At 36.4% G+C, this 20,928-nt stretch overlaps 3 protein-coding genes across 3 annotated transcripts in view; 1 reads left to right on the forward strand and 2 right to left on the reverse strand.

Moving 5' to 3' along the window:
• Nucleotides 1-10,816, reverse strand: part of LOC140698879 (olfactory receptor 5J2-like) — an 88,736-nt gene extending 77,920 nt beyond the window's left edge. Inside the window, exon 1 of the mRNA XM_072970722.1 lies at nucleotides 10,467-10,816. Coding sequence (XP_072826823.1) covers nucleotides 10,467-10,816 — 350 coding nt within the window. The remainder of the gene's footprint in view (nucleotides 1-10,466) is intronic.
• LOC102543006 (olfactory receptor 8K3-like) lies at nucleotides 6,001-6,942 on the forward strand. The gene has a single exon (XM_006214041.2). It carries the CDS (start codon nucleotides 6,001-6,003, stop codon nucleotides 6,940-6,942), a length of 942 nt encoding a protein of 313 aa, XP_006214103.2.
• Nucleotides 10,817-17,741: 6,925 nt separating the features above from the next.
• LOC102526477 (olfactory receptor 5J3) lies at nucleotides 17,742-18,680 on the reverse strand. The gene has a single exon (XM_006214144.3). The coding sequence runs from the start codon at nucleotides 18,678-18,680 to the stop codon at nucleotides 17,742-17,744; it is 939 nt and encodes a 312-aa protein (XP_006214206.1).
• Nucleotides 18,681-20,928: the final 2,248 nt, after the last annotated feature.

The following is a 20,928-nucleotide window of genomic DNA, read 5'->3' on the forward strand; positions in this document are numbered from 1 at the left end:
GAAACAGACTCATGCCTGTATGAGCAACAAATTTTCTACAAGGCAAAAGAAAAAGGGCAATTTCATGGAGAAAGGATAAACTTTTCAACAAATGGGGACAGACTAATTAGATATACATATGCAAAATATTGAACTTTGATCTATAACTCAAACAAAGATTCACAAAAAAAGTATCATGGAAGTAAATGTAGTACTGAAAAGTCTAAAAATTTCAGAATAAAACATAGTAGAAAATATTCATGACTTTGGGAAATGTAAAGACTTCTTTGATAAAACAACAAAAGTAAAATCAATAAAATAAAAATTTGATACATTAGAAAACTTCAAAATTAAACCTTTTATTCTTCAAAAGATACACTTAAGAGGATGTAAAAACAATTTATATTCTGGAAAACATTATTTTCAGGTAATCTATTTCATCAAAGGCTTGTTCCATAATATATAGAGAAATCACAAAAAAAAATAGTAAATAATAATACCTCCAGAATGGGTAAAACATTGAACAATTGCTTTGTCAAATAACATATAAAGATGATAAATAAGCACGTAAGTTTTTCCTGTGATCTAAAGCCATCAAAGGTAAGTATTCTTGCCACATCATTCTCTCAGCTCTCTGCCTGCAGTGACAGGTTAAGAGAGGAAGGCAAAGTTTTTCCTCTGGTCCCTTCTTTTCCAAATTCGGACATGAGAAAATGAATTTCTCAGAATTAGTTCCTTGAGTTGTGACCCGTGTGAATTTGGTTCTGGATGCCCTTTGGTTATTACTGATTGTTAGCTTCCCGGAAATATTTATTGTTTTTCTTTGTCTCTGTCTTTTGTGTTGTTTGTCATAAGGAGGAAGATCTATAAATGAGGGTCTCTTGAAACAGAGCAAGACCCAGTGGGTCCCTCTTGGATACAAAAGCCTTTCTGTTTCCCCCATCCCATGTTTGTAGGGAAAAGGCTTCAGCCTCCTAGACCTTCCCTGAGTTCAAAGGGTAGAGTCGATCCAGGGAAGTGAGGGAACAGACACAAAGGAGAAGCAGCCAAGAAACAACAGTGCACAGATAAGCAGGGTCCTGGTTCCTCCTCAAGGGGCATACGCAGATAGTAATGTACCTTAGTTCCTCTGCAGGAACTAAGGCCCCCACCCAGGTGGAGGAAGGCAAATTCAGGCTGAGCGCAAGGTTCCTAGAACACCTGTTACCTCGCCACCAACCAATCAGAGAAGGGCCACACACCCCGTGGCTCTCCCTCCAGTTTTACCTATAAAAACTCTTCCCTGCAAACTGCCGGGGAGTTTCACATCTTCTGAGCATGAGCCACCAGTCCTCCTTGCTCGGCCCTGCAACAGACCTGCTCCAGACCCCAGTGTTTGGGCCGGTTTGGCCTCACTGTGCGTCGGGCACAAGAACTTGCGTTCAGCAACACTCCTTGTTGGGGAACACAGCGGGCCGGTGTCTCTGGAGGTCAAAGAATCTACCAAAGATGAAGGAGGAGAAGAGTGAAGGAGTTTACGAAGGGAGCAGTCGGAGACGACAGCAGCCACACAGATGAGAGGGGCCTGTGTGAGCACCGAGGGCCAGCTCCCGGGGTCTTTCACAGGGGAGGGTCACAGGTGCCTGATCAGCTTGCACACAAGGCTCTGATTGGTTGTAGGAGAGGTAAGACATTTAGGGTCTGAGAAGGGCGGTGGGGTTTATGACTCTCATAAGGTGGGCTGAAACAGGCCAGCCTGAGCAGCTGTGAGGTTAGCCGTTACCCAGGGCTGTTAGTTTGTTGGGGCACAAACGCCGAGTAAAGAATGTACTTCTGTGTTGGGGGGTCACAGGCAGACACCTGAGAGCCCAGGAAAGGGAGTCACTGGACTTGGAAGGATGTCATTTGGCCCCAGACTCCTTTTTATGTGTCCTGAGAGCTTGTAACCAGCGGGAATGTCCCCCCAGGTTTCTGCCAGCTGAGGGTGCAGGATGTCTGGCTTGCATTGGGAGGCTGACTGCCTGGGGCCGGAGATGTGAAATGACAGGCAGCACTTTTTTTCTTCGGAAAGTTAGTCTCAAGAAAAAGTTTTGGTCCATAAGGGGACTTTGTCATTTCGATCATAATTGCCTTCTTAGTGCTGGGACAGTCCCATCCCACTGTCGCCTACCTGTTATCTCAGATTAGTGCTTCTACGGCTGCAAGCACATGAAGGTCTTTGCTTTCTTAGGCTGTCTTTGGGAGCAATTCCATGGCAAGGGCACTTGTGGTGATGGACTAGGTCTGTACTGGAATGGGGCTGCACAGAATGGAACAACTAATGGTGCACTGTGCAGTCAAGGGGAAAAGCAGCAACATGGAAGTGGTGAACAGACCTATGAGAGAAAGTCAAAATGAAATGAGAAGTAACAGTGACTAGTTTCTGTCTCTGAGGGACGAGTAAAAACAGTTACATGGGCAACAAAGCCAGGAGGCAACACCTCATAGCAGCATCATGTGTTATTTTAATTCCTTAAAAATGTGTAAGTAATGTAACAAGGCCGTGTTTACATCTTTCTACAGGTCATACGTTTGAGAAGACCACTGTGGAGATGCTGGCTCCTGACGGGCATGCCCGATAGGCACAATGCTTTAATCGAGTGTCCTTAGGGCTACAAAAGGAGCTTGGTTTAACCAAGAGTGAAAAATGGAAGGCAGGGAAGAAAGGAGGAAGGGAGGAAAGAATACAGACAGGAAGGAAAAAGGAAGGAGAGAAAGAAAAGGCACTGGAAACAAATTGCCTGTGACAATTAAAGGACAATCTCCAGACATTTTGTTGTGCTCTCAATACTTTAGGGATAACCAACAAATTGCTTGGCATTTCCTCAGGGAGAGTCTCCAAAGGGGAAAGAAATCCATAAACTGTTCTCACTACGCCGTATAAGAAACACATGAGGGAGTCAAGACAGAGGCATCATTACAGGTAAAATGATGGACTATTTCATGTGACGCCTTTAAGTTTCTAATACCATCAATGCTAAAGTGACATCTTCAAAATTTCACTCTAACCCAATGGCAAAGCCTGAGAAGAATGAGGCCATTTCTGATGAACTTCTCTTTGCTTTCCCGTACTCTGTCATGCCTGAGCTGGAATAGGACGCCTCTTCCTTTCTCTTCATATTAATTTTTTGAGTGGTTGACTGACTAAATGCAGAAAGGTGTCTTTGAAACATCATCATGTTATTCCTTTTACAGAAACAATTCTGTCTCTAATGGAGGCCAAAACTGAGAGCAAGCGAAGCCTAACTAAAGAGAGGTGAATTTTTAGAAATTGGCAAAACTAAGAAGCTGTGAATATTTTGTCTCTCATTTTGATATCTTCCCAAATTCTTAGTTAATTAGTGCTCTAGTGCTTTTTTGTGACCCCCCAATTATAATTTAATATATAATGATTAGTTAAATAAATGTATAAGTATGAGTCTTTCCAGATCCCTTGAAGGGACAGAAGGGGACTTCTGCCACACACTGAGATGTGAAAAGCATTACTGAGATATTAACAGACTTTTAAGGACCCAGTTTTATGGTTATGGTAGAACGTTCAGCATGTTTTTCAATTTCAAATGATCTGACAGAAAGCAGATACGATTATCTCATGGAGTACAGCTTAAAAAATTACAATCAGTGTTCAACAAAGTTGTTAAACTATGAAAAAGCTATTTGGGTCTTTCTATAGAACGCTATAGCTTGTAAGAAAGAGAGAGAAAAAAATCACTTTCATCTTTTCTTACCTTACAGGGAAATTGGAATTTACCAAGTCTGATGTTTCTCAGCCTTTCATATTTGCAAAACAAAACAAAGAAACAAAAACAAGGTTTATATTGCTTCTTAATAAATGTATTGAAGACATTTCTCTAAAATGACTATCTACTGATACCCATTCCCATACTTCTGATATAAGAAGAGTGTGTGCACCCAGGTAAGGCAGGCTATCATGAGGTCACAAGATTATAAGCAATATTTTAAGTGCATTAAATACAAATTTCATATAATCACTTTCATATTTAATGTTATAAAATTGTGTGTTTTTATTGATTTTCTTCTAGATCAGAGACACTGTCACTGTAGTTTTTATTCTAACCAGTATAATTTCTATTCTTTTTAAGGAAAACATTCAGGCTCACAGTATTTTAAATTTAATAATTCTCTTACCTAATTCGCCATCTACCTTACTCTGGTATGTTCTTAATCTGTGTATTATTAGGGACATTCAGACACATTTCTATTTGATTATATAAAAATGTTTATCTGTGTTTTATATTATATCACAGTTTGAAGGAGCTCCTCTGGCCTTAAGATGTAGAATTTAAGGTAAAAACCAAGGATCCACGTATAGCCATTCTATACTGTATATAATTTCAGCTCTATAGTGTTGTGTAACACAGGGACTTTAAACACTTTATTTAAAGTACAGTATCTCTTTATCCAAAGGAAGCTTTTATAACATTCAATAAATAAAAACAATGCAAATTGTTCTTCTTTCTTCCAGTTTGCTCAGATTTCCTCATATACTTCTGTGTTCTTGCATGATAAAGCACATTTGAATTGTTACATACAAGTTAGTAAATGTCAGTTTTGGTGAAAATGCCCCCAGGGGAAGACAAATGTTTTAAGAAATTTATATCAAAATAAACTTGCATTCATATTTCTCTAAAATAGCTAAGATATTTAGAAGGCAAATAATTCCAAAATAATAGCACCTTGGTGGTCCAATTTTAGTCACAAAGAAGGGGGAATGGGTAGGGCTTAGAGTATGTCACAGGCACCCCATCCTACTTGACCTGTTCCTCACCTGTTGATCATCATAACCCTGGCAGAGAAGATGCCACAGTGCAGAAGAATTTACCCACAAATATGTAAACAAATGCTCTGTGAGTTTAATTACTGTCACTATTAAAAAGAATAAAAATAAAAACTCCTATGTACTTAACTTTCAGATAGTATAGACACATTGACTTATTTAATCTTTTTATTTTGTACCCAACCATCATGTAAGGATGTATTGATTTTGTATATGACAATAAAGTTTCATATAAATTAAATCATTTGCCAAAAGTAATCTGGTAACCCTTTGTATATACTAAGGAGTTACAACAGAGATTTTATATATATGTGCGTGTGTGTGTGTGCTTCATGTTTCTACACATAAAGACAATTCTCACTGAAATCTGTTATGATTTTCTTATTTATACACCTGTCTAATATGTGCAAGTGTCTTAATTGTTTCAGCCTGTATCACTCATATATAGGATTTTATAGAATTATGTGTTGTGTAGTGGATTCAATACTTTTTGGAGTTTCTGGCTGTACATTTCCATTAGAATTTTTGTTTAATTGTGTAATATAGTTGATTTTATAACTGGCACATGCATTGAGTCATATTATTAAATGTAATTTATACATGTCACTATGTGATTGCAATTATGTAAATGACTAACAGAAAACCCAAAAGAACAACACAATAATAGTCAACATATGTAACCTTCAAATTTTTACATTTTAACTTTTTTCTTTACATGTATCTATGTATCTTATGTGTCTACACCTGTCTGTGTATCTCTGTATGTATCTCTTTAGCTATCTATCATCTATCTATCTATATCAGCTTGGCTTTTCAACCTTGGCACTATTGAGATTTGGGACTGATATAGGTCATTATAGAATGAATGTTTAGAAGCATAACTGACCTCTAACCATTATATGCCAATAGCACCCACCTCCCAGCTGTGAAAACCAACAAATCTTCTGGACATTAACAAGTGTTCTTAGGTTAGTAAGATAACTTTTATTTGAAAACCAGTGACTGTCTCTGTTTCTATATGTATTCATGCATATTAAGATATGTAAGAGATGGGCTGATTTTCAAATATCCTAAATAGGAAAGTTTAAATGTTATCTTATTTATTATACTAGCTTTGCACACAAAAAATCTCCCAAGTGATAATACATGAAACCTGTTGACTATGCTGATGTCTCTGTTCCAAATAGGTTTCCTGAAAAACCTGAATGGAAACACACAATGGAACTGTGGTGAGCGAATTCATTCTCACAGGCATCACAGACCTTCCTGAGCTGCAGGCTCCGTTATTTGGGCTCTTCCTTGTCATCTACGTGATCTCAGTGGTGGGCAACTTGGGCATGGTCATCCTCACCAAGGTGGACTCCAGGCTGCAGACACCCATGTACTTCTTCCTCAGACACCTTGCTCTTACTGATCTAGGTTATTCAACAACAGTTGGACCCAAAATGTTGGTAAATTTTGTTGTGGATCAAAATACTATCTCTTATTATTCTTGTGCTGTACAATTAGCCTTTTTTCTTGTTTTTATTGTTACTGAAATTTTTATTCTGTCGGCAATGTCCTATGACCGCTATGTGGCCATTTGTAACCCTCTGCTCTACACAGTCATCATGTCACAAAGGGTCTGTTGGGTGCTGGTGGCAGTCCCCTATCTCTATAGCACATTTGTGTCTCTTCTAGTCACTGTAAAGTTATTTAATTCATCATTCTGTGGCTACAATGTCATCAGTCATTTCTATTGTGACAGTCTCCCCTTGATATCTTTGCTCTGCTCAAATACTCATGAAACTGAAATTATTATTCTGATTTTAGCTGGTTTTGATTTGATTTCATCCCTTCTGATAGTTCTCATGTCTTACCTGCTCATTCTTGAGTCTATTCTCAGGATGAACTCTGCTGAAGTTAGGTGGAAAGCTTTTTCTACCTGTGGATCCCACCTGACAGTGGTCACAGTGTTCTACGGGACTTTGATCTTTATGTATGTGCAACCAGAGTCCAGTCATTCCTTTGACACTGATAAAGTGGCTTCCATATTTTACACCCTCGTTATCCCCATGTTAAATCCCTTGATCTATAGCTTGAGGAACAAAGATGTAAAATGTGCCCTACAAAGGATGTGGAAAAAACTATGCAATAATTTTTCTTAGTTTACATACAATATGCGTCCTATAAACTAGTTATGGACTTTAAATTTTGCTCTATTTGCCTCCAAAAGAAATAGTGAGCATAAATGAGTTCAACATATATTTATAGATTGTCTTACATATGCCAGGTATTTCTACTTATTGTAAATAAATTAACGAACAAAATAGTAAAAATATTTGACTACCTTGAGTGGAAACTATCAATTACATACATAAGTAAAGTAAATGTTATAATACAGTAGGATGTGTTAGGTGGATATAGACCAGAAAAAAGCTGTCAATGATCCTGATGTTTTTCTCATCTATTAGAATAAAAATATACAGTGTGTGTCTGTGTGTCTAAGTCCTTTCTTTTCCTTCTGTTTTAGCCTTCATACTCTTCCTTGTTATGTTTTATCTGTGTGTTTGATAACTTGAAGTACTCTGTTATATTACTTTAACCAAATATCCTTATTTTAAACATTGGGATCCCACTTTTTCACTCATCAATTCCTTCACTTCTGTAGATGAGACTAGTAGATTCACCAAACATCTGTAGGTTCTGTTCTGTGCCTGATTTTTGTCTCAACCAGTCCATTTTGTTGATATCAGAAGATATTCCAATTAAGATAAATTTTGTGGTCCCTCATAAGCTCCCAGATTTGCACATTTTGTTCTCCCAAGTCGTTCTTTTTTTCATAACTGGCAGTTTGGTTTAGGAGATTGTAATATATTCTTGTCTTTTTGACAAAAAAAGTAATTATCCATGTTTAAATGTTATATTCCAGTTGTTTCTGTATCCTTGTTAAAATAGAAACCCATAGTAAAGTGAAGACAAGACAAAATCTGAGTAGATCTATAATAAATTGGAGGAGGGCCAAAATTAATATTAAGTTCTCAGGAACATGTGTGCTGAAAAGGAAACAAGGGGGTTTCCATTTTAAGAAATATCCCTAATGATTTGTAGGAGGACTTCTGTAAGACACAATACAAGAGATAAATGTTCTTTCCCGAAGAAGAGAAGTCTGCGAGGGAAATAATCATTCTCCATCACCTTCTGCTTCTCAGACTTTGAAGAAGCTTTTTATGTGAGATTCCGCCACTTGAGAAATTAATTTAAGGACAAGAGAAATTATTGACTCTAATACTGTTGAGCTACTTAAACAATGAAAGCCATAAAGCATAACATGCGATCACTGTTATTTTTTTAGTTAAGCTCTATTGAGCTAGGATTTGTTAAATGATCCATTACATGCATGGTGACAGTACTCCTAAATGATACAGTGGGGAAAGGCTAAGTGTCACATGCAGGTGCGAAGTTTGGATACTACAGTATTTTAGGGTGTAGCATTCATCTATAGACCAAGATGTGAAAAACACCTTCCAAAAAAGGTACGCATATTAAGTGTTGCCCTGACTCATGGAAACATCCAATGGCTGCCCAGCCCGGTGACTGGACAGATGAAAGGAACATACAACTCAGGAATATTTACCAACTTCACGGAAAGAAGCTTCACTGATAAACCTACACAATGTGTCATTGAAAGAGTGCCTGAAAATGAGAGAGAGAAACAATACTAATTGAGAAGCTTGAGTATGAAAATTAGATGATATTATCTTTAGAATAAGCAATTCATTAGATATTTAATGACTCACAACAATCATCATATTCCCAAGGGTCAAACTGCATCTGCGTATGGTTTCTTCATTGGAGAAAGGTGCCACTGGGAAAGAAGGAGAGTGTGGGAAATAACAAATCGGTACCACAAGTATCCCAGGATCCCCTGGAGAAAGAGTAACCACTGGAGAGCTGAACAGGGATGCTATCAAGAAGACAGCTCTCAAAGTCATGGAACAGGAGGGGTTCTATTCTAATTTCTAGCACATGTATGTCACATAACTTGAAACTCTGAGGGGCATGCCCTTCACAAGGGCATGCAGTACTTCTCCATTTCCTGCTATTTCATATTTGAACATAAGTTTACGTTGTATTTATAGGCAATCTTACCTTCATTAGCTTCTTGATGATAAAGATTAAAATATTTTGTATGAAGTCTTACAAACTTGTGTGTTTTGCATAGTAATGCATATCCAGTTATGGGAAGCCTTGACTTGTATCAGTTTGTGTTCACATAAAACAAAAAAATAAATACTATCCACTATAGGAAGCCTTGAATCGTATGCCATTGAATATACACCACTAATAATCTCTGGTATGATGTAATGCCTTGGAGTGCGTGATTAAAATTGAGTCGCTCCTTTCTGCAAATACGCAGTGGCAACAACACTTACAGTGGCTAAGCTGACTGGCCACAACAGTCTAAGAGAGGCGCGAGGCCCTTAGGGGCCAGGCTTCTTATGCCAGCTCCATCCGAAGGGTTTTCCTGGAGGTTCACTATCGTAGGAAGAGCATGTCTGCCCAGACAGAGACAGAGACCAGAGAGAGATCTCTCCTCCAGGAAACATGGCTGTGTTGCACAGTCTGCTTGTAAAGCTGATGAGGAAATGTGCAATTGTCCTGCAACTACCACAAAACTGATGAATTAAAACATGCACAGCAAGCCCTCAGGAGGGAAGGATTGGCCGATGTGTCATTTGCAAAGCTGTCTGACTTACAGGTCAGACTTAGGCTTTCACACTGGTAACTGGAAACCCAAGCTGGTGAGGACCTGACCTTCGTTGCTGGGTTATAATGGTGTCCACAAACTAGACAGAAACTGAAGTCTAATGAAAACTGTCTCTACTGACTCTCCTGGTCTATAAATGTATGATCTTAGAAAAGAGGGTACTTTGGCTTGGAAAATCTGTTAAAATAAAGTGGTAATATTAACTGACACGTGATTTGCTGAGTGTGCTGCAACCGTATGGTACAGCAGAGGTTCCGTAACTTTCCTTGCTAATCTGAATGAAAATAAAACTTATGAAAAAAGTGATCTCAAGGAACATATTATGTGAGGTTGACCTGAAAGCCCCATAACATAAAAGCAATTGGGGGTCTCATTGTCAGAGGAAGTAGTACTTTTAGCTTTGGATAAGTTACATATACAGTAAATTATTGTCCAGAAAAAAACTGTAGGAAGGTAAAAAGGAATTAAGAGATATAGGACAGAGGAAAAGAAATGTCATAAAACATATGAGGGGCTGTAGTTATGGGTAATATGTTTTTGTTTACAAAATCTCAACTTGACATTGGATAATTTGGGTTCTATGAGTGGTCAGCATTTTAATGTGCCTCCATTTGTATGTAAAACATTATCGAAATGGACTTAGTAAACATTTCCAAAAATATCTAAGGAATATGTAGCAAATAACAAAAGTCAAAGTTAAAAAGTGAAAGAAATTCCTTAATGGTTAGTTTGTGTAATTATTTCTAGTCCATGGAACACCTGATGATCCTCTACTTGACACAGCTCACTTCCAGAATTAGCTCAAGGAATTTGTGGGGACTATATGGAAAAATAGATAAATAAAAATACTCTTCCAAAAATGATGCATGGAAGTCCAGTTGACATGATTGTATGCTGCATGGAGCTTATGAGGAGGCGATCACTGACAGCACGAAGCCTTCTGTGGTAACAAAGATCCCAAAACATAAATGCTGCACCATGCAAGCAGAGAAAGAGAGAGTTCCCTTCACAACCAGGAGGTTGGTCAGCATCTTGGGTGCTATGGCAGATGAGTAGCAGGCATCCACAAATGAAAGGCAGCTGAGGAAAAAGTACATGGGAGTGTGGAGCCTGGGACTGATTTGGATTAAGAAGACCATGCCCAGGTTCCCCACCAAAGTAACAGCATAAACCACCAGGAACAACACAAAAAGCACAACTTTCAGCTCAGCCCGGTCTGTCAGTCCCAAAAGAATAAATTCAGTGACAACCGTAAAATTCTCTTCAGCCATTTCTTTGTTTCTATTCAAAAAAAAAAAAAAATCTGGTGTGGGAACAAAAGATGCAGAAATTACGATATATTAAGATATATACATATATCTCAAATACAGACAATTACTGGTGTCAGTTAAGTAAAATTTCAGAAATAAAGATCTGATGGAAATAAAAGGATGTTTTGAGGGGATTTAGTAGGACTCCAGCCCAGGAGACACAAATTCTTCACCTTGTAATAGATAGTTTACACAGTTTTAAGGCTTTTTAAAAGTATAATTTACATGCACAGGTTGGGTGCCTCATATTCAAAGCTGTTCTTCTCTGCTTCAGAATTAACTCTCTCTCTCATCTTCTCTATTAATTGGAGTGTTGTTTTAGAAATAATGAGAAACAGATGGTGATTATTATGATTTATGTCTAATTGATATCTCTTATTTATTTTAATTAAAACATTTCAATTGCCACAACAGTGAGAAGGGAATCCATCACTCCTGGATTAAATCCTATTGTTGATAATAACAGGTTTTATTTCATTGGACAAGTTAACTTCCTGCATCCAGGGTATAATTATATTTTCTTTCCCAAGGCTGTTGAGAGGATTGAAGGGGACTATTCCAACAAAGTATTTAGTGTTGCCTTGAGTGTAAATTAAACACTGAACAATGAGATAGATAGTTACATAGGTATATGAGGCATGGCTAGCTGGATAGAACAGTGATATCCATTTAGTGTGTGATGTCTTTTGGTTCATACTGATGAGCATTAAACTTTGAAAATATTGTAATTGAACAGTTTCTATTTCAGAGCATTTCTACAGTGCTTAAGCAATATTTGTGTTTATTTGTTTTAATAATTGCAGGGTGATCTCAGTTTATAATTTAGAAACTAGCCTTGTTAAATGTGAGATAATTAAAATAAGCACCTACTTTTTAAAGAATATTTTACATGATCTTTAAGATTACCAACAACTCTGACAAATGGGAGAGCATTTTCAAAAAACAATTAAGTCTGAATATTTCAAAACTGCATTTTCATAAATTTGTCTTATACCTGGTCTTTCTTCTGTTATTCTTTGGTTATTAACTGAATGTTTTTGTTTATAAACAGCCACATATAGTTATGAACTTTATTGTAAACTATAATCTAGGAACTAGAATGCTTAAAAAATTAGAAATCAAATTAACTATCAAAATATAAAACTATTTAACTTTAGCAGCGGAATTTGGTGGCAAATTTATAAGTTGAATTATATACGCTATGAAGTTAACTTACATTAATTTTAAGATTGAACACACTGCTAGGAATCCACCATGTCTGAAATTTTCAGTTATATGCAGAATGAGTGCTATATCTGAGAAAAGTAAATAAAATAGGAGCACATGAAATGCAATTAACTTATCAAAGATGGACACCCTTTCAGGCTATCAGTTTATTTAGAATGCTCACATACACCTCCATGGTGTTTTACTCTCTTCTTGGAAATGAAATCAGTTAATATTTCTCTGAGATTCAGAGTCATCAATATTTTAAGGGTAGAAAACTGAAAATCATTCCAGGTTGAAAAAAAATCAAGTGCAACTTAGTACAAAATAAACATAATGGATTTTGTAAAATTTTTACATCTTTAATTCTCTCCTCAAAGAGGGCAAGTTGGAAAAAAAGGACAAGCACACACATATAAATACACAGGTTTTTATTTTAACAAGGCCAGAATCCCTGCAGCTCAGACACTGATTACATCAAAGCAACACCAACCAAATGCACTGTGGTCTGCATCCTGGTTTCTCATGGGAACTTCTCAAGGTGTCCCAGTGGAACTGTTTTTTTCTAAGATGTGTTACAAAACACATTGTTCTAAGATTTTGTAACAAAAACATGTTACAAAGTATGGAAAGCAGCATAGAGCCAAGGCTGAGAAGATAGCAGAAATAGTGATTGTAAATAATCTGCATACATTGGAGAGCCTCTCATTAAGATGTACTATGGACTGGTCCTGCCCTTTGTGAAGCAGAAGGGTGCTACGTGGAATTGGGCTTGCCATGTCATTCTTTCTAAAAACGTCCTAGGAAGCAACATGCCATCACCCATATCTACACACTTCTGTTCAGAGTCTAATTCTACATTCTGTATCACAGGTCGAATGACCATGTTTCACTCCTATCAGATATTACATTTAGTGTCAATATTCTCAGTTATTTAACAAATGTTTCTTGAGGAATGAAGTCAAGCTGGATGTCCTGTTAGACACTAGACAGACAGGGGTTATCACTGACAAGCACACATGACTGGACTTCCCCTTCATGCAAGTGGAAGACTCTATATAACTCCACCCTCCTCAAAAAAATACTTTTAATAGAATATATTGAAATACTAAATATAAAAGTAAAATATTCTATAACTATTGCAGATAACAAATAAATAAATAAGTGAAGTTGTTATCAGGCTTAAAAGGAAGAAAAGAAAATCAGAAGCCAACGTGGACACCGACACCATGACCCTCTTGTAGGCATTTGCCAAACTTTTTAATTTTATAGGTGAGACTCAATTGTTTGAAAAAAAATACCAAGTCTTTAGTCCCATGAACAAAACAGAATTCTAATAGCACCCGAATATAAATCCATTACTTTGAAAAATGGACATTTTCATTACAAATGCTAATTATATCTGCTTATCAGCAAAATTACAGATAAACTTGTCTGTCATCATCTGATACCTGGTTGGGAAAAGAGCCTTATCTAAGAATCAGCACCACAGTGTTTCTCACCCGGGTTCATGTTTGGATTTTGCTGTCTGCGCAAGGGAGGCTACTTCAAGCTAGAAATTACTATACATAATGGTAATCTGAGTCGGTAGCCCTGTGGGATGCTAACAGAAGCAATCTTCCAGGTTATCACAGAGACGGTCCTGTTAGATGTGAACTCACCATTCAATCACAAAACACAATGAGAAAGAACATTTCAAAAAGAAGACTATGGAAAGCAAGAAATATACTTAAAATGTTTTTAAAAATAAAGGCTAAAAGGGAGAACAAAAATAAAGAAAATGGATAAGACCTCCTTCAAAGAGACAAGGTTTATAGGCTGACTGATTGGCAATGTTCTTAGCAAAGGATTAGGGAGAATAAATGAATGAATAAATGTGTGAATGAATAAATAAATACCTGTGAGGAAAGCTATCTAGATGAAAACAAGGTGAATCATAATGTGAGAAACGCACAATGGCCCACGTAGTGCTGACCGGTGCCTGCGGACCCCGCCCCCCCCCCCCCCCAACTTGCAGCCCTTAGGCATCTGCCTGCTTGCTCCTCTTTGGGAGGTAAACTCCTGACTGGTGCTTGTGTGAGCACAGTTACCAGCCTCGGGAAATGAATAGTCTCACCGTAGCTCAGGCTGACTCGTCTCAGCCCATGTCTCCCCCTTATCAGAATCATAAATTCCAGTACCTTTCATGTGTCAGCCCATACCTACATCTTATTTGAGTCATAAATCCACTGTCCTCCTGTACACCAGAGCCCCTTACCTCACTTACAGCCAATCAGAAATCTGTTCCCCTATGCCTTTGTGTACACAGCCCCTTCCTCATCAAAAGACCCTGCACATTCACATTCGGGGGGCACGCCGGGCACCTCTTGCCTGTGTGGCCTGCTGTTGGCTATAGCAGCATAACTATTGAACTTTCCTTTGTTCTCAAACTTTCCCTTGCCTTTGGTAAATTCTTCTTACCAACCCACATCACTGGCCCCGCCAAATATCCCCCAACAGCCCACTGTTGTGATATGGATTAGAATGCAAACAAACAAACTCTTTCCAAAAAGAGATGTTAAATGATTTATTTTTCTCCCCCGAAAATTGTTCTGGCAGTGTCATTATCACCACTGATTTCAACACCAAGCACGGCCAACCCAGTTCTGCTCTTGGGATCGGCAGCAAACTACAGGTCATAGACAAAAAAGAAGAACGTATGAGGATCAGTGGAGAAGCCCTGCAGACTCACTCTTTCTGATGGTCTTTTCTGCTTCCTCACTAACCTAGGGACTAAAAGCTTTCTAAAAATGTAGGGGGGGAAGTTAAAATAAGTGTTTTTTAATTTGTGTGTGTGTGTGTGTGGTGGGGATTTAATGCAATAGGTTGGCAGAATTATGTAACAGCTGTTAAATGACAGCCCGAGTTCTCTTGTCACAAGGAATGCCTTTCTTTCATAACACACCAAGTTCAGTTATGGACTAGGGCTCCGTTCTCCTAGGTAATGACAATGATCAATGGAAAAAATTCTTCACGGAAATATAAGTTCAATGGGGAAAATCACTACACATCTAAAAAAATAAATAAATTATTTCCTTAACTCTATTTCCTCTATCAGGAAACAAGCAAAAAAATTTCTGAAATAATTTTACAAAGCAGATTAAGAATTTAATATGTATATTTTTAATATACATCCTAAAATTATCAGAGGAGAATGCTGGTAACACGAGAAGAACTTAACCTTCTAACAATATGTTGGACAAGATCCCCCAAAGGATGGGTTTTGGGGTTTTTTCTTTTTTGGCATTTTTTAAACTTTTTATGTGAAAGTAATTTCAAATATACAGAAAAATTTCATGAATAAGAAAAGTGAAAAAAATACACTTATTCACCTGTGATTAACATTTTGTTTGTCTTCTCTTTCTTGCTCTTTCATGAGTGTCCCCTAAAGCATTTGAGGGTAACTAACATCATGGTCCTTTATCCCTAAACACTTCGGTGTATATTTACTAAAGGTAGAGATATTCTCTTGCATAATTACAGTATAATTGTCAACTTCAATAAATTTAAAGTTGATATTACTTTTGCCTATCTTAACTATATTCCAGTTTTGTCAGTTGACACAATTTTTTTAATAACAGCTTTTCCCTCCAGTACAGATCCAGTTGAGGTCAAACATTGAATTTAGTGGTCAAATCTCTTTAGTTTTTTTTCAATATATCATTCAAAATGATGTTTTTGTTATATCACAACTCTATCTTGGTTGAATTGTAGATTTCTAAATATAGCAGCCCTGAGTGTAGAAGAAAGAGCCTCAAAAGCCAATGAGCTGAAACAGGGAGCTGTGGTTCTGTAGCTGTGGCAATAAAACCAAAATCAGTATTAGAGTGGAGGATATGATAATAGAGCTGGGCTGGACAGTCCAGTCAGTGCAGGAGCTTACCTGGCCTTCAGCAGAGGCAAATTCATATATTCCTAAAAGAAGATTCTACTGAATTAAGCTAATTACTAGAAAGACCCTTGGGTTTCCAGAGTTTAGGGGAAAAAATGTACTTATATAGATATTATCAAATAGGGCTGGAAGCAAGTCTTCATGAGTCTGAAGAAGAAAATACAGATTTAGGTCAATAACAATTTCAGAGATTAGAGTAAGCATATACATATTATAAAATACACACGAATAAATAAAAAAATGAAAATTTAATGACATGAAAAATTTGTAAGATAAAGAATGAAGAAATTTATCCTAAAAAATACTGAATGAAGGTGGATAGCAAATTGGCATCAAAGAGATTTTACAAAAAGTGTTCTGATAAAGATAATCAAGATATAAAAACTAAAAGTTCAAATAATTAGGCATATTTTACAATTGCTATTGTTATGTTATGAACTATTATAATAATTATAATAGCATTATAATGATAAAGATAGTTACTATATTTGGAACTACACTCTTATAGAATTTGACTTACATCCCACCTGAATGAATATCACTTTTTTTTCAAAACAACCTACTTTCATGCCCCATGTGTTGCAAACTATATATAGAAAGATAACTACATTTACTATACTTCTGTTGTTGTTGTTTATAGTGGTAATAAAATTGCTTTTCCTGTTTTAAATCCTGTCATTGTTACTAACCTACTGACTGTGTCTTCATTGTCAAGTATGAAACAGCAAATGTAAAACTGTTTAACTACTTTAAACACTTTCTCATTAGTTTTAAATACCCCAGGTTGTATCTTGTGATCTCAGAAGTTAATAAAGGCCCTAAAATACAGAAAATTGTATATAAGTAATTATTTTCAAAAGTTCTTACAATATACTTCACAGTACCTTTGGTGAGAGATAATGATTTCAAAATGATGGGAAGTGATGAAGTTATTTAATTAAGTAATTCCAGAACAGAACAGAAGCTCTAGGTCAGCAGTGACACCCATCATGTGATTTAATTATGAGGTTTTTTGTTTAAATCTTGAAGAAATGTGAAGTAGATTCTTGAAAGCAGAGATGGAGGGAAAAGGTGATGAATTTTACTTACTCCCAAATGTAGTAATTCTATATATGTATATAGTTTAGTTGGATTTTTTTCAGGGCAGTATATTATTGCAAACTGAAAATTATAATAGGGTCAGTTTCTCACAACCCATATTTTTGTTACTGAGGTCACTGAAGTCTAAGAAAGGGAAGAAAAGTAAGCAAACCACTGCCAGTTGAAAAACCTCACTTGGAATCGTCCTCTCGTTTTGAGCTAACATGGGGATTTACCAATATTTAACATTTAATGCATGTTTTAAAAAATAAAAGGAAATGTCATGTAAACAATTAATTTTCTTAGTAAATAATTTTAAGTATCTTAGAAAAAGTTTTAACTCTTTATATCTCAAAAACTACATACACATTCATATAGACTCAGTTTTCCAAATACCAGAAAGTATGAATGCAATTTTATGAAGGAATAAAATAATTTTATTAAATTTATTGTATTAAGAGGGATTAGTGCAATATTAATAAACTGAAGTTTAATGCAGTTGTGATTAAATCACTTCTAATTCCTAGTCTCATTATCTCATGTGAAAAGCACTATGTAGGATAAAATAATTTGTACTATCCACGAAATTCTAGAATTCATTGGATTCATGCTAATGTTAGCAAGTGAAGAACTGACTGGTTGAGTGCTGTAGGAGTAAATGACTTGAAATTAACAGGGGGAATGTTTCATTTCTATGGCTCTTCTCACAGCATCCTTCACCTCTTTGTTTCTCAGACTGTAAATCAGGGGGTTTAACATGGGAATCACTAGTGTGTAGAACACAGACACCACCTTCTCCTGTTCTACAGAATACAGGGAATTTGGCTGAATGTAATTAAAGCTTATGGTACCATAGAATATGGTCACAGCAGTCAGATGAGAGGCACAGGTGGAGAATGCTTTCTGTCTGCCTGCTGCTGAGCGGATCTTCAGAATAGCAACAGCAATGAACATGTAGGAAACGATCACAGTCAAGAAGGTGGCCATGGCGATGACTCCAGTGAAGGTTAATAGCAGCAGCTCATTCATGGAGGTATCAGAACAAGACAGCTTTAGCAGTGGGGGAACATCACAGAAGAAGTGACCAACAACGTTGGAGCCACAGAAGGACAGTCTCCCTAAGCTTATGGTGTGTGTCAGTGAGTTAATCATTCCACCAATGAGTGATCCAGTGACCAGCCCTACACATGTCCTCTTAGACATGGCTATCTTGTAAAGCAAAGGGTTGACAATGGCCACATAACGGTCGTATGCCATCACCGACAGCAGGAAGCCTTCTGTGGTGATGAACACCCCAAAAAACAAATGCTGCACTAGGCAGGCAGAGAACAAGATGGTTTCCCTCACAACCAAGAAGCTGGTGAGCATTTTTGGTGCGATAACAGATGAGTAGCAGGCATCCACAAATGAAAGGCAGCTGAGGAAAAAGTACATGGGAGTGTGGAGCCTGGGACTGATTTGGATTAAGAAGATCATGCCCAGGTTCCCCACCAAAGTAACAGCATAAACCACCAGGAACAACACAAAAAGCACAACTTTCAGCTCAGCCCGGTCTGTCAGTCCCAAAAGAATAAATTCAGTGACAACCGTAAAATTCTCTTCAGCCATTGGTTAATTCTTTATCTTGAAGTCTGAGGTGAAAAATATATGCGAGTTAGAATGGACACAGGAGAATCTGATATTTATTATTCAAAGATAACAGAAACATTATAGGATTCTGTCCTTGGAGCTTGATTAGATTGCTTTGATTTGTGTGTGTGTGTGTGTGTGTGTGTGTTACGTGTAGTTCTATTCTGTAAGAAAATGATGAAAATGCATTTTGGCTCTCACAAATTTAATTTTGTCTCCAAAGTGCCTGCCTCTATAAGAAAATGACACCTGGCATGAAGGACATTGATGACAAGTGAAAATTTACAAAATTTAATTTAAGCCTTCTTTAAAACTCCTCATTTTTAGATATAAAAGAAGTGAATTACAAGAAGATCTCAAATGAGCTCTGCTATTACCTATGTAACTAATCCACAAAAGCACTATGATATAAGCAGAGATAGACTAAGATTATGAGATGGGATTCTGACCACCAAAGATGATGTCATGATCCTCTTAAAAGTGCCTAAATCTCTAGCCCCTTCTGATGCCTCCTTATCAGCACCATGGAAGGAGATCATCAGTGGACTCACTCAACTGCGAGACCCAGAGCACAGAGAACTACATCTTGCCTGCATGGAGCAGTTAGAAGACATCATAAATTATATGCTGATTTTTTTTCTTATGCATATTATGCTTATATACTTATTTATGTGTTGTTATATATAAATTTCTATAAAAATGATATGCCTAATATTTTCTATATTTAATTATTTAATTATCAATTATAGTTATGCATATATAAATATATATGTATATACCCACATACACACATACATAGATGAGATAAAATTTAACATGTAGATAACCACAATTACCTATTGGTCTGGAATACTTTTTCTTATCCTTTATATAATTATATATATATATATATATACATACATATATACAAACTGTTATGGTTTTCTAAATCCAGTTTCCATTCATTAAATAGTTTTTGTTACTTAGGCTTTTTGTTCTAATATATCCTGCTTTTTTAAGAAAATATATACATCCAAAATAGAATAGAGCTCTCCCATATTCTATATTTAGTCAAGATTAAGTATATTTTTAGGACTAAAGATATAAACACAATGATAAGATTTGGTTTATCTACATCAATTCTATTGATTCATTTTAATTAATATACTTAAGTGCATTTTTAGGAATAAAGATATAAATATAATGAATTATCTATGTCAATTCTATTGATTTATATTGATTAATATACTTCAGTTGCCACAAAAGGGAAGTGGTTGGCATTAGCCCAAACTGCTTTTAAAATATGTTTCTGTCATTTATTGATTTATTGACTTTGGTAAAGTAAGTTATATTCTCTCAGACAGAGCATAATTACACTACATCACACAATTTCTCATATGCTCCTAGCCACTACCAAAATACTTGCCAAAATGTGTTAGTTCTTTCAGCAATAATACTAAATCCAGGAATTTCAAAACCAAACATAACATTAGTCCATGACACCTGAACTGTCCAAAACACTAGCTAGTAACTTTATGTGAATATTTAAATAGAACTAGAGGAAATTTCTGCTGTTTGAATTAATCCCGAGTTCAAGTGTCCAATAGCCATTTGCAGCTAGTAGCCACTGCATTGAATGGCACAAATTACAGAGCATTTCCATCACTGCGGGAATACGTGTGTTGGTTAGAGTGCTCCCCTATAGCTCTCTGACTCATGTTTTTAGAGTACCGATTAAATAACATCTTCTCAAAGAAGGATTATATACTGTGAATAGTGTTCATTGGACGCATAATTAAGGAGATGGGATTTCCACATAGAATTTAGAAATTAAATTATATTCCTTGTTCAGGGATGCCCATCTCCTGCAAAATTAAGGTGGTATTGTGAACAGAACTGAATGACAGAGGTGGCATGGATAGAATGGAATTGGATTAAATATTGTAAACATTCATGATTCTATCTGATTTAAAACAAACTTTCGGATAATAAGGAAATTTTAAAAAGAAAAGAAAAAGATCAGTTTTTATAAAATAAGTTTAACTTACCAAAAGAAAATATTTTAAAATTTCAGCTCTAGAAACGTCATGTCCTTTTCCATGTTTTCTTACTTGTAACAAAAATAATGTATTAACAGTATGTAACTGAAGACACCTGCAGGTAAAAGGATTGAAGGTAAATCTTTACTATTAATACACAACAAGCAGAATACTGAACCAACAAATAAAGTCTTAACATATTGTTTTTT

This window comes from Vicugna pacos, chromosome 10 (genome assembly GCF_048564905.1).
Source record: "Vicugna pacos chromosome 10, VicPac4, whole genome shotgun sequence".
Lineage (NCBI taxonomy): Eukaryota > Metazoa > Chordata > Mammalia > Artiodactyla > Camelidae > Vicugna > Vicugna pacos.